At 37.0% G+C, this 14,147-nt stretch overlaps 1 protein-coding gene across 1 annotated transcript in view; it reads left to right on the forward strand.

Annotated features, from left to right (window-relative positions):
* The first annotated feature begins 1,549 nt into the window (after nucleotides 1-1,549).
* kcnk3b (potassium channel, subfamily K, member 3b) overlaps nucleotides 1,550-14,147 on the forward strand; it is a 22,247-nt gene continuing 9,649 nt past the window's right edge. The window contains exons 1-2 of the mRNA XM_015039902.1: nucleotides 1,550-2,150; nucleotides 5,176-6,110. Coding sequence (XP_014895388.1) covers nucleotides 1,868-2,150; nucleotides 5,176-6,068 — 1,176 coding nt within the window. The 5' untranslated portion in view covers nucleotides 1,550-1,867 and the 3' untranslated portion in view covers nucleotides 6,069-6,110. The remainder of the gene's footprint in view (nucleotides 2,151-5,175; nucleotides 6,111-14,147) is intronic.

Consider the following 14,147-nt stretch of genomic DNA (forward strand, 5'->3'; position numbering starts at 1 on the left):
GTTCACAAAGTAAATAGATATTTCAGTCCTTGAAATAAGTATTACTGTCTTTCATTATATTGTGTTTAAACAACAGTAAAAAGATAAGTTAAAATATAGATTAATTGTGAATTTGTTCCAACATGTCAGTGCGTCAAAATATTCCAGTCATATTATTGTTTAGTTGTATTTTAATGCCGTTATTATTATTATTATTATTATTATTATTATTATTATTATTTATTTATTTATTTTTTTACCTGTAATAATCTAACTGACAGCAAAGAAGATGTGATAATCATTTCTGACTGACCATCAGGATTTGAGTAAGTTTCATATGCACTTGCGCTGGCTGCCCAACAGGTGGCAGTATATGGAGAGACGAACTCTTCGGATAGGAAAATTGTGCAGCACGTTCAGTTCAGTGTGTATCAAACAAATGCAGACTGAACCAGAACTTTATTTCAATATATGCATTTTTCAACAGCACAAAGGTCTGTAACTCTCACTACATTTAATTAAATTATTCACTTGAAAGCTGTCGATGTAAACATCACTGAGAGAAATGAGCTAAATCCAGCTCCAATCCAGTCGGTCCTAAATGCTGCATAGCGGAATGACAACACACTGGTGATGTGCATTCCTCTGACGAGAGGCGGTTTTCCAACAGCTGAACTTTTAAGGTGCATCCGTGTAACTCTGGTACATTGGATTGTCTATCTTCCAAAAATAACTAAAGTTATTTAAAATGTTTTAAATGTCTGCAAAGTCTTATTAAAAAAAATCTTAGGAAACATTATGAACCATTTCAAATGGTTTTATTGTTGTATATCCATCTACCCATCCAGTCAGTTTTACAGCGGCCACTTTGTGTTTGTTTCTCTCTGACAGGGACTGAAAACATACCAAGACTTTAAAACTGGAACACTGAACCATGACTTTTGTGTACATTTGTAGTCCTAGCCAAATAGGTTTATACTGATATTATTTCAAACAATTCAAAATGCCAAACTCTTCCCCTCCGCAAAATTCTAACCAAAAGTTCATGGTAAAAGAGAAAACAGCCACTTCTACCCTCATCATTTGTTTTTACCCTGACAAATACAGTTGAAACAATGACTGGGGTAATAATGACCCCAGAAAAGTTCCCTGGTTACTGAAAGCTGGAGTACTTTTCTACACACCAATGCCTACATGCATGCAAGGAAGCAGCTCTTGAAAATCTGCCCATAGTGGGGTTGGTTACCCAAACATGGTTTATTTTTTGCCCAGCAGTTTTCAGAGTGTAGGTCCACCTTTTACTGCCATAGATTCATTATATTTACAATAAAACAGTAAACAACTGCTGTTTAAATTAACATGGGTACTTTCCCAAAGATTATGGAAAAAAATTACAATTAGTAGGCGAATGACTGAGCCCAAGATGATCCATCAGTGTGAACTCTCCTCAATGTTTACATAGGGGGAGGATGGCCATCAGCAGGTTGCTAGACGACCTGTGCAGCAAGAGGAAACAGGATGTTTAAATAGACACTGGTTGCTTTTTTTTTACATTACAGAAGATTATATCTACTAATGTGACAAACTTCTCGTCAAATGCTGAGGCGTTTGTTTGTGAAAGCTAAGCGTTTAGATAGAGCTGCCACTCCAAAAAGTCTGTGGGATTGCCCTGCGTGTTTTTTTTTCTTCTTCTTTTTCTGCCGTATCTAAATATAAGACGGTGACAAATAGTCCAAATAGCCTACAGTAGCAACCCAACTGTGATGTGGGGGTGGTGCGGCTCTATCTCCAAAAGTCTCCTCTGTTGGATCCGGAGTGCGTCAAGAGAAGGTCGCAGAGTGCCTCAGCTGCCGCGCGCGGCCGACTTTCCCCCTTTCATCTCGTTACCATGAAGAGACAAAACGCCAGGACGCTCGCCCTCATCGTCAGCATCCTCACCTACCTGGTGGTCGGGGCGGCCGTCTTCGAGACCCTGGAGTCCAAACAGGAGAAAAGTCACAAGAGGAGGCTGGACGCCAGGAAGTACGAACTCATGCGCAAATTTAACTTGACCAAAGCGAACTTCGAGGAGCTCGAGCTCGTCGTTTTACAGCTCAAACCTCACAAAGCCGGAGTCCAGTGGAAATTCGCGGGCTCCTTTTACTTCGCCATCACTGTGATCACGACCATAGGTGAGCACAGGTGAAACGATCCTTTCGGGGTGTCCCTCTAGAGTATTTCTTTATTTATTGTCGTGGTTTGTTTGTTAAAGAGGTATTTCATGGATTACTCACGTCGCGCGCCAGGTAAGACGGCGACTTCCCAGATTCAAACATTCTTTGATGTTTTCTGAGGTTAGAAAGGTGAATTTTTGCTCTTCAGCGTCTTTTCTGACTGACGTTTAGAGTTTGAGAACTAAAATCAGCGACTTTACGTAGAAAACTAAGGATTCTAATAATTAAAGAAAGTAATATTTGCCTTCAGTTAGAGGAATAAAGTTAACACAGGAATAAGGGTGGATTATTCAATATAACAAAATAAATCATTACTTCGGGAAGTAAATAAATTGGATATGCCAACTGAATGTGTTCACTATATATATATATATATCTTTTCATTTCACCACATTTTAAGGGGGTGTTTTCTATTATATTTCTTCCCACCACACTATAAAAGTTACTCCGTTAACTTAATTTGGCTTAATTTTAGAGATACACCAATCAGAGATTTTAAGGCCAATTTCCAATCACTGATTTATTTGAAGCTTTGATGTGGCTAAAATTGAGCTCTCTTAATAATTTCAGTTCAATTTCAATAATGTCCAGGTGTGTTTTAGTTATTAATATGATTACCTCAGTTAGTGCTATGCATTTTCTGTGAGAGAGAGCAGTGGATGTTACACAGCTCTGTAACGAATCTGGATGTAGAGGTTACATTTTAAATTACTTGCGGTTCCAAGAATCCACAAGGACGCTCACCCAAAATATTGTATTTATTTGTTTGCTTTGGTCAAACAAAGCCATGCTTTCTTTATCTCAACGAGTAGAATTTGTTTTATGACTGAAATATTATTTGGCTCTGCAAATCAAATAAATTTTAATATTGGGCAAGGATAACAAGATAACGATTTCCATGTCGACTTGGCTTAGTGTAAAAAAGTATGCTGGTTGAGCCACTCACTTTTTCCAGAATTTTTTTAGTTCACCAATATTGGAGGCTTAACCTTTAACACTGTTGGATTTGCATTCATTTTTCACTGCGTATTTTGGGTTCTCTCTGATTACTTCATCTAAAAGTCCAGAAGTGTTCTAGTTTCTTCAGAAAATGTTAATAAAAGATTTAACATGATAAAATTGCTCTACTTTATACAAAAAAGATTAAATTAATCCACGTCCTGCTAAATTAACTTAGCACATTGATCATAACAGCTGTAATGATGTTACCTATACCATATATGTATTGTTGTTTTGATACAGACTCATCAAAAATGTAGATTAAACAACAAATACATTTTGTAGGTGTTTACAAGAGGAGCCGCACTGGGCTCATGTAGAAAAGTCTTCTCACCTCAGTTCTTTCTTTAGGATCCCACTAAAAGGATATTTATCACTTTACTGTTTCTTTTACATTAGATTTTTCTTCACTTATTCAGAAACTTCTTCAGAGAAAAAGTACTTTAATCCTGTTGTATTTTGGATCAAAATGTGTGAAATTTCACTAAACTTTTAAGAAATGTATAAAAATATAAACAAATCATCTGTTTTGTAAATATTTGTTGAGACTTTCATTCAGGTCAAAGCCAGATGGTATATGTACTTTTAAAAAATGTGTCTGATAAAGGTGTTGCTCAATATTTCGGACATGACTTTGGTAACCTCGATACTTGAGGTTGCCCAAGTTATTTTAAAAAAATAGATTCTATATTTGTATTTGTTTAAGTAAATATTAAACTAACTGACCCAAAAATGTACCCTTAGTTGTTAAAAAAGCTTTTTCTGAGTGTAAAACGGTCTGAAATTATACTACATCCATCAACAAAATGGTTTAGCAACATCCTTGTTAGCTGTTTTGCTGCTGAAGCTAATTAATTATTCATGAGCGGAGGCATCCTTAGACCAAAGTCTCAACAAATAACTAATTTTAGTGAAATGGAGTCGGGAACACATGATGGTGTTCATTCTCAAGCAGTTTTTAACTACTTTTAAAATGTAGTGATTAGCACCATTAGCTCAGTTAGCATCACTTACTGTAGCTGCACATAGTCTGCATAGCTAGGTTGTAAATATTCTTAACACGAGTTTTTCACAATTTCAGAATTATATAGTTGATGGTAGATAAAACATAAAGAGTTTAAACCAGCTAAAACAAGAAAGGAAAGCAGCTATTTGATGTTGTAAAAGTCGCTAACTGAAATGATCAAACAATTTACTGACTCTGAAGGCAATAAAAGGTGATGTAAAAGAGATTAATCAGGTTGTGGAAATCTGTATGTTTACGACTGCAAATTATTACTATATACATACATTTTTCTGGTCATTTAAAAAAATATATTTCTTATTTTTAGATTTGTGATTTCTATGGTTTGGTTTTTAAGCCTGAACTCCACTTAGGAACCTACAGAAAGTTACAGTGAAACGATTACTTAAACAAACTTTTTACCTACAATCTGAAATACAAACAAAAATAGACAATATAAATGCAGTGATTGATTTTATATTTACATTTTCTTCTGGCCCTGACTGGAAGGGGAGCAGCCAGAGGTGATTTGGCCTGGACAGGTAGGAAGTGGCTCCAGCTGCGAAGAGACGGACTCTGAGTATGGACTGAGCGGTACCTGAAGTGTTCTTGGACTGGAGAATTTCCGACCGTAGCATCTGGCGCTCACTGAGAAGAGTAAAACAATACATGCTTTCACAAGTCCCCCAAAAACTTCAGTAACAACAGGGAAAGTTGGTAGAATGGTTGGTAATTGACTAAAAAAATAAATAAATAAAGGGAGCTCGACAGGTCTGAAAAGTCACTTTCCATTGTTGATAGTCTAAATAAATCTAGGACTCAGTTTATGGTACTAAGAGTCTTGGTTTATGAGTGAGGATATTTATTATCTGACTGGTGTTACTTTAAAATGACCAATGAAAGAGATCCGAGATCAGTTTGTAAGACCCGTATGTTTGCTGTCCTGCACACTGTTACAAATATGTGATGTACTTCCCTTAGGTTACGGCCATGCAGCGCCCAGCACCGACTCAGGGAAGGTGTTCTGCATGTTCTATGCCCTGCTTGGGATCCCGCTCACCCTTGTAATGTTCCAGAGCCTGGGAGAGCGCATCAACACGTTCGTCAGATACCTGCTGCATCAAGCCAAAAAGTGCCTGGGAATGCGTCAGACCGAGGTCTCCATGGCGAACATGGTGACGGTCGGCTTCTTCTCCTGCTTGAGCACTCTGTGTGTGGGCGCCGCGGCGTTCTCCCACTGCGAGGGATGGAGTTTCCTGCACGCCTTCTACTACTGCTTCATCACACTCACCACCATCGGTTTTGGAGATTATGTGGCTCTGCAGAGGGACGACGCGCTGCAGAACGACCCGCGCTACGTGGCTTTCTGCTTCGTCTACATCCTCATGGGCCTGACGGTGATCGGGGCGTTCCTGAATCTCGTCGTGCTTCGCTTCCTGACCATGAACACTGAGGACGAGCGCCGGGATGCCAAGCAGAAGGCCTTGATGACCGTGGGCAAGCCCCGAGGGGAGGTGACTCGTCTTCTACCACTCTCAACCTCAACCTCGTCCACCGTCGTAGCCAACGACGCCACAAAGGCTAAAGATTTAAAAGGTGCTTACACCGAGGTGTTGCATTTCCAAACGATATGCTCCTGCTTGTGGTACAGAAGCAAAGAGAAGCTGCAGGGTTCCATACCCACCATGATCCCTCAGGAGATGACTTTCTCAGATGCCTACTTGCAGCAGAACAGTAACTGTCCTCACTACATGGATCCTGGATCAACAGGCTGTGTGTGCAGTCCACGTCAATGCACCAGCATAAGCTCCATAACAACAGGCCTACACATTCTGTCTCCATTCAATCTGTTTAAGAGACGCAGCTCCGTTTAGCCTTTCACAGCAGCTGATGACAACACTTAACTGCAACTAGATGTACGTGGTGCTACAATCCTGGTATTCCAAGAGTATAATGCGCAAAAAAAAAAAGGAGTATGCACACAGCAAAGTCTTGATCAAATATGTAATGAAGACAGAACAGCCAACAGAGGGTTTCATTTTGAGGCTTTGTGTGTGTTTGTGTGTGTGCTCAACGGAGTTAGGTCCAACCGGTTCGGAGTCACTTGGATCACGGCACATGAATGCAACGTGGTGCATGTTGAGCCTATCATACTGTTGGCCGGTGAAATCAACAGAGTGAGGTGACGGTGAAATGAAGAGAAACAAGAACTCAATCTTGTTTTCCCTGCAGCAAATAAGAATTTTGCGTTTTCATTAACGAGCGTGGCATTACTTCCTAAATGTTTCCTTTATTCATTCTGTTCTTCATCTTTTACGTTTAGGGGTGAATCAATATATCCAGACAAAATTTTAACAATACTGTTGTTATAAAGAATCTCCATTTTTGCTCGACAGATATAGCAAAGGTTTCATAAACCACTGTATTTCTCATTCTCTCTCTGTTATCAGAGTACAACATTCCAGTCAAGGTTTGACAATTATATATATTGAGTGTTTATCTCCGTCTAAGGTGACCCTAATGTGAACAAGAGATAAGTAAATGTCACCCTACTTTGTTAAAGATACTATGAAAAAGCCCTTTTTGCTTAATGGAAAGTAATTCAGTTAGCTTTCCATTAGCACCATTAGAGGATAACAGTTAGCCAGATATGTAAACCTTTGCATTATATCAGTTTCTTTCTTCTATCACAAATAATGCCACACACGATTTAAAATTTAAAATTGCTATAGGCTTCTTCAAAATAATTTTGGATTTTGCCTACTCCATAGGGCAACTCAAGAACGACTTCCTTTTCTGCTGGTGTCAGACTTAAATCACACACTTTCATAGCAGGGGTCCAGAACAATCAATGGCACTTATTTCACCAGACAAGGCTACTGGCTAGGGTTTTTTTAAGTCAGGCGTTGATGAGAAATGCTGTGGCATTTTATGAACACCAGACTTCATGTCATATACCCTTACTTCGAAGATACAATACAGTTTGTGAGAATTTCTCACAGCATGTGACCCGTCAGAACTTTGCCAAGTCTGGAATAGTTGACCAACTTTATATGAGTCACATCTGTAGCTTATCCTGTCAGTGCTCTCCAACCAAATTGCTGGTGCTAGTCACAAACTTACATAATTTGTCAGGTGGAAAAGTCTAAAAACAATGTGACCACTGACAATAACACACTGAAATATCCTTTAGTTGTGCATTTGTTTTTCTCTAAAAGTAAACAAAGTACCACGAGTTGAGTTTAATGAGATTCATCCTCTATCTAGCATATATCTAACATTTATGTACTGGATAATGGAAGAAATGTTTAATATAGAATTTTCTGTCAATCTGAAGACATTTATCAACCATTTTAAAATGGCTAGAAAAAAAACATAAAACAGAGATGAGTATTTAAGGATACTTCTATTTGATTTCTTGCCAACAGAAACCATAATCACTCATTCTGATTTGTCAGGGATATTTTAAAAAATTCAAAGAAGATTCTTTTAAGTTATCATAAATAATAGTGTCTGTAGTAAGATGCTTGGTGCGCTTGTTGAAGAATAGAAGGCTAACAGCTAGTCAGTCCCATCCTAATTTTAGCTCTTTTGAACAATTCAAACTGAAACAATTATTATCAATTTCATACAATGCTATACTCGTCGATATATAATTTGTACAATTTCACTAGGGATGATTGATATTAATTTTGTTGCTGTTTTCTCAAACTACATCTGTGTTGCAATGCTAAAGCTACAACATGGAGGCTGCTAGCTGTGTCAATCTGCCTTATCAGCTGCGACTTATCAATCGGCTCTTTCTAGTTAGCTTTCACCACCCAAACTACTTTACTCGCTTTTCTACAAACTTATGGCGATAAGACATCTTTCTGCTACAGGTATAATGAGCCTTGAAAATTGGATTGAGGTTAATTCTGTTAGCTAATTGTCATAGTCAGGTTAGCCATTTTTGGCTGCCTGAGGTTATTATGCTAAACTAAGCTAATTATATGCGAGCAGCTACTTAGAACTGCACAGTATAGCATATTACTGCAATTTGTTAATGCAATATCAATGAGGGCAATATTTGGTAGCTATAATTCAGGCAATAACACTTTATGTTGTGTGTTGACAGCTGAAATAGACTTTAATTGATTTAAGTTGTACAAATTCTAAGATTCTAAAACATGGCTTAACCCCAAACATTAATTTCATCACAATATCCAACAATAACTGATATTAGGAAAATATTATGTTTTCCTAATATTGTGCCACTGTATGTGCTACTATGTTTGGCAGTATACTATGCATACTTTGTTTTTCAGTCAAAAAAATCTATCTCCTTTTTCCTTTTAATATTTTTCATTGATGGCAACAGAACACAGAGGACAAGACCTGCCCAAACACAACCCACATTACACATAATGTGCACAGAGATGTGCAGATCACATCTGGAGAAAACAGTAGATTCAGTTGTGTTTTGTTTTTCTTTTTTTGGGAGCAGTCTGTTGGGGCAGATGGGAGGGGGGTTACCATGTTGGTACAATGTGTAATTAGTTGGTTGTCAGTCACAGACAGCTTTGCTTGAATAGACGGAATCGGGATGATTGATGGATAAGAAAAAAATTCTCTTTCAGCTAACGTCTCACGTATTGCTGGGTACAATTTGGTGGTTTGTCAGTGGGTGGCATGATGCAGAGTCATATTCGCTTCATTTCGAGGAGGAACAACTGAATTTTAACCCCCGAAGATGAATTATTTCGATTTGTTTATCATTGTATTCTATGACTTTACAAATAAGCAGCTGACAAAATCAATCAAGAGGACAAGCTGTAGTCATGTTAAAGAGAAAGTACATCCTCTTTTATCACTGTTTTCATTATTACTTCAACAGATGACTGGATGTTTTAAACTAAGCATCTTTGAGTTGGTCTCAGCTATTCAATTGTTCTAGAAATCTTGTGATAAATTCAGTTTTTAACTTTTGAAATTTGCTGTTGGAAGAACCAGCGAATTGCCAGATCTGCTGCTGTAATCAAGCTGGTCAGATTTGCTCTTCATCAGGTAATCTTCAGCATTTCATTTAGTAACGGCAGCTACGTTCTCTTTTCTAGTACCAGAAATGGTGCGCTTAATTTCCTGTATTACACTACTCTGTTTTGACTTTAAGTTTGTTTAATACATAACAAGAATATGATATGTGTTGGGCATTTTTGTGGGGCGGTCTATTCGCCCCGCTGCTTTTTTGTACTTTTGCGGTTTTGATCCTTTCACACCAAACTTTTTTGGGTACAAAATGGAGTCACACGCCTCAGTATTGTTCATCCTGGTCATTGTCGGTTTGTACCCACCAAGGGGCATTTTATTGTTGCTGTGGCAACCAGTGTTTTACGTAGTGGTTTATTTAATCTGCTCATAAGAAGTTGATATGTGACTCCAGTAAATAACTGCTGGCAGGAGTTTGTTTAGATTTACTTTAGACTGACCCAAACTAGGATCAAAACCAAAACAATGGAAGTAAGGTGTAATACAAAGTTGTCAAAAATATTGCAAGTAAAATTAAAATACACATGAGATTCAAACATATTTATAATTACCTCTATTTATGAAAATATTTAACTGTGAAACATAAACAAACTGATACAGAAAGTGCTCAAAATGACTTGTTTTAGACAGAAAGAAAGGCGCTTGGACACAAAATGGCGGTATGAATGAATGAAGGCAGGAACCGACCTGAAAGTGTGTTCTGGATTTAAAATTCGATTAAAACACTCTTAGAGCTGCTGAGGTCCAGATTTATGTCACGGTTTGACCGTTTTGTAGTTTTCCACGAGGGTATACTTTCTATTTATCACCATGACGACAGATATGCAGATACATCGACTGAACTAGTAAAACTAAACTAAAGGATTACAGGCAAGAAATCGTTTTTACTACAAATTAACCCTCTCACCTTTCAATTTCAGTCATTTTTTTCATCTTTGGGAATGAGGGAAAACATCAAAACTCGGTAGGTTACGTTTTATCTTTGGAATCCAACAACATTCATCTTAACAGCAAATAACATACATAAAAACATACACTGGTAAAATTGCCTTGAAAAAGTTATCAAGTTTACTCTGTTGTAGATCTTTGGGTTTGTCGAAATGTTAGAAATCTGTGCTTGGATTTTTTTTTTTTTACTTTTATTTATTTTTAGTAATTTAATGTGTTTTACTGTTTGCTTTGTTGGGTGAAATCTGGGAGTCTAATAGACTAAACCGGTGCACGTATTACATGCAAATAACAAATGATGTGATGTCTCTTCAGAAGATGAAATCATGTAGCAGCATCAACCTGTTGTGCTGGACTGACATACACATTTTACATATGATTATTAAAGAAAAGAAACTTATGCTTTTGATTCTTTCACCTTAAAAACAATAAGGTAAAAAAAAAATACTTGAGCAGTGACTGGAGGTATATTTCAGGAACATTAATCATACATTTTACAGGCCTGTACATCAGCAAGAGCAGTGAAATTAGAAATAAAGTGCAGAACCCCAAAGAGGTCTCCTTCCTCATATTTCTTTGACAACAGGCAACAAAAATGTTCTTGAAGCTTTGGGAGAGAGAACCAAGTCCTATGTTCTTGCAGATTATTTATTGGCCTTAAATCTGTCAACAGTAAAACATGAATATTTTGCCAATAAAATGACTGGTTTTGAGTTTTTTGTTGATGTTTTTTTTAATGGCTTGATAAATTCTGATGTAATATAAGATGCAAACATGTTTATAATTACATTTTGTAGAAGGGAGTCTCATATAGTCGTGGCAAAAAGAAAGCCTATCAGTTTTAGAGATTTTCAAACATAATTAATTACCTGGTTAGTCTGACTTGGAATGAATTGGTGTGAGATTCACAAGTGATGCCCTGAATAAAAAAAGGCTGCGTTACCATGCAATTTAACATTTCAGAAATAAATTCACACAGTGGAAACACAGCAATTAAAATAAAAAAAAATAAAAAAATAAAAATCTCGTTTGTCAATAAAAAATTTAGTTGCTAGGATGAAGTGGTTGTCTAGGCCAAATCGAAATTGGTTAATTTAGCAAAACTACAATGGAAACACTTTTCGCGTCACACAATGTCACATGATCAACAACCAGATGCTGCCGCTAGCGTAAACCACGAAGAAGAAGACGACAGGAAGTGGTAGTAGGATGTTTGCGCGGCGTTTTTAAACTGACTTATCGCGTGAACACACTCATTCACATGTGATTTTAATTAAGTTTCTTATTTAATGGTTTCTTAATTGACATTAATTGGATGTAGGCAAAGTTTCGCGCACATTTGTAATGGAAACACAGCTAATGTATGAGGAGAAAAACGTATGACTCAACAAAACAGACAAGACGTAGAAGCTTTTTGAAAAACTTAGAGACACTGTTCGTCTAAAGAATTTTTATAATGTTATTTATCAACAATATCCCAAGGAACGGTCTTCTGTGTGAACTTATTGTCGTCTCACATTGTTGCTAAGGAATTAACCAGATGCTTGAGCTACAAGAGGATGTACTTGCTCTTTAGCATGACTGTAAGTCATAATTGTGCAATTTGAGCATTTTCCATGCTGTTTATCAATATGTGCTGAGGAAGAAAATCCTGCTGAATGTATAGAAATGACTATTGGGCCCAGATGGTTTCCCCATGGGAATGTTGACTGAACTCCAGATCTGGACAACCTACAGCAGGTTAGTCACGAGTCTAAGTGTGGCAGGGTTTCTTTATGTGTTGCACCCAACTCCTTTTCATGTTGCCCAAGAGAATGCAGCCCTAACACTGACAGGAAGCGCTTTTACTGGAAGACCAGTGAAGCCAGAGGCTGTGAAAGCTCATCCAAATTGTGATTAGGGATGTCCCGATCTGATATTAATATCAGAAATCAGAACTTGGTCTGATATCAGCCAAAAGTATTAGATTATATTAGCCTGGATCTAAAATTTTCTATACAAGCACTCTGATCCAATCTTTTGCTATCCGGCAGCTCTTGTACCTTTTGGTTAATAAATGGGTCAGTTCTCATACCTATTGTTTGTTGTTCACTATTCTTCTCAGAGTAATATTACTCCATCAGGCATTTTCTAATGTACCACACAACAAAATAATTAATAAAAGTATGCAGGACTCATGCTGATATCATATTGGCTCATTATCGGTATTGGCCGACACTCAAAGGTGCAAAATCGGTATCTTATCAGAAGTGAAAAATCCACTCCTAATCCCGATGCAGTCCAAACAAACGTAGATCCCAGTTTGCTAAAAGGTGAACCATGGTGCAATTTGCTTAATGTGGAGAAACAAAACGACTATCTTACAAAATCAAAAGAGAAAATTAATCATCAAAAGGAAGAAGAAGTGCAAGTCATATTAAATTACTAATATCCAAAGAAACATCCTGGATAGTTGGCTGCCTGGCCTGCTGTTCATACTGGACAGAACCTGGAATGACGATCTGTTGTAACTTTAGGACATTGGTGGCAGTGACAGAGACGCTGCATGTCTTCTATAAACATTTCTGAGTACGAATGGGTGAATCTGGCACTTTGAGTGATGAGCACAACTTCAAAAATGCCGTACAATTTCAGTTTATCTACCGTTTAGACTTGCCTTTATTGTACACAAGAAGACTTACTTATTGAAATATACGGATAAAATCTGTGCAAACGTTAGTGAGAAATAAAAATAGCCTGCAATATAAATAGATGACTGGTAATAAACACATTTCACAGTTTTACTTAATGTTGCACTTCTCTTAGGAGTGAGAAAGATGAGCTCAGCGTGAATTTACTCATTTCGCTGTTCCCTTCTGTTCCAGTACACAGCAAGCAGCTGCATCCACTGTATTAATGGAAACTGTATGATATATTTTGACAATAAAGTCCTGAAACAGCATCCAGCGGTGCAACAGTACAAAAATGTGATGCTGATGTGGTAAATAGATAGAATAATAAAAGATTTTGCTAGATGATAAATCGTCCCAGAAATTATCGCGATGAGCGATAACATTGTTTTTTTTGTTTTTTGAGACTCTTTCAATGTGTTGTTTATGGCATAATAATGCAAGTTTTTCTCTATCAAAGACAAGTAAGCATTAATTTTGTGAAGAACACTTAATTTATGTTTTAATTAATGTGGAAGATATTTTAAATATGCAAAATAAAAACCACACACAACCGAAACCATAAATCAAATTAGATCAGATTATGAAGTCTCTGTACACAAATGTTTCCTTCAAAAAATATTAATCATCAAAATGGAAATTATCGATCTCATTTTCATTCATCATGTGATTAACTGAGTGACTACTTATTGTGACAGGCTTATTGATAGCCCATTATATCAACATCATTTAAAACTATCAATTAGTGTGTATTTTTTGTCTTTGTCAAAATTCACTCGGCATTCCAACCTCCCAAGCAGACTGTGTGGTTCTGTGCCTGTGTATGGATCAAAAGTAGCTAGCTTAAGTTTTAAACAGTTTCACATTTTGTAACTTGAGATCAGACATTTTTTTATTTTTTTCTAAACATTTTTTTCTTACAAAAGCTAAACGTTCAGTCAGATCGGATAGAAAACATCTATGGGCTTGAGCTTTAAAATCTTACCGCAGATTCTCAATTGCTTTTTGATTTGGCCTTTGACTAGGCCATTCTATCACAAGAATATTTTTTTGTCCAAACCATTCCATTGTAGTTCTCGCAGCTTCTTTCTAGTTTACTTCAGTGACTGTCCTGTCAGTCACTGACCAGCGTTCCTGTTGAAGAAAAGCATCCCCACAGCATGATGCTGCCACCACCGATCCTCATAGTTGCGATGTTTTGTTTAAGTTGCTGTTTTTTTTTTTTTTTTTTTTTTTTTTTTTTTTTTTTTTTTTTAAACCTAAAAAAAAAACCCACCAAATTATATTTTTTGAAAAGAAAAAAAAACC

Source organism: Poecilia latipinna, unplaced genomic scaffold, assembly GCF_001443285.1.
Source record: "Poecilia latipinna isolate Pla-1442-1.1 unplaced genomic scaffold, P_latipinna-1.0 Scaffold489, whole genome shotgun sequence".
In the NCBI taxonomy this organism is placed as follows: domain Eukaryota; kingdom Metazoa; phylum Chordata; class Actinopteri; order Cyprinodontiformes; family Poeciliidae; genus Poecilia; species Poecilia latipinna.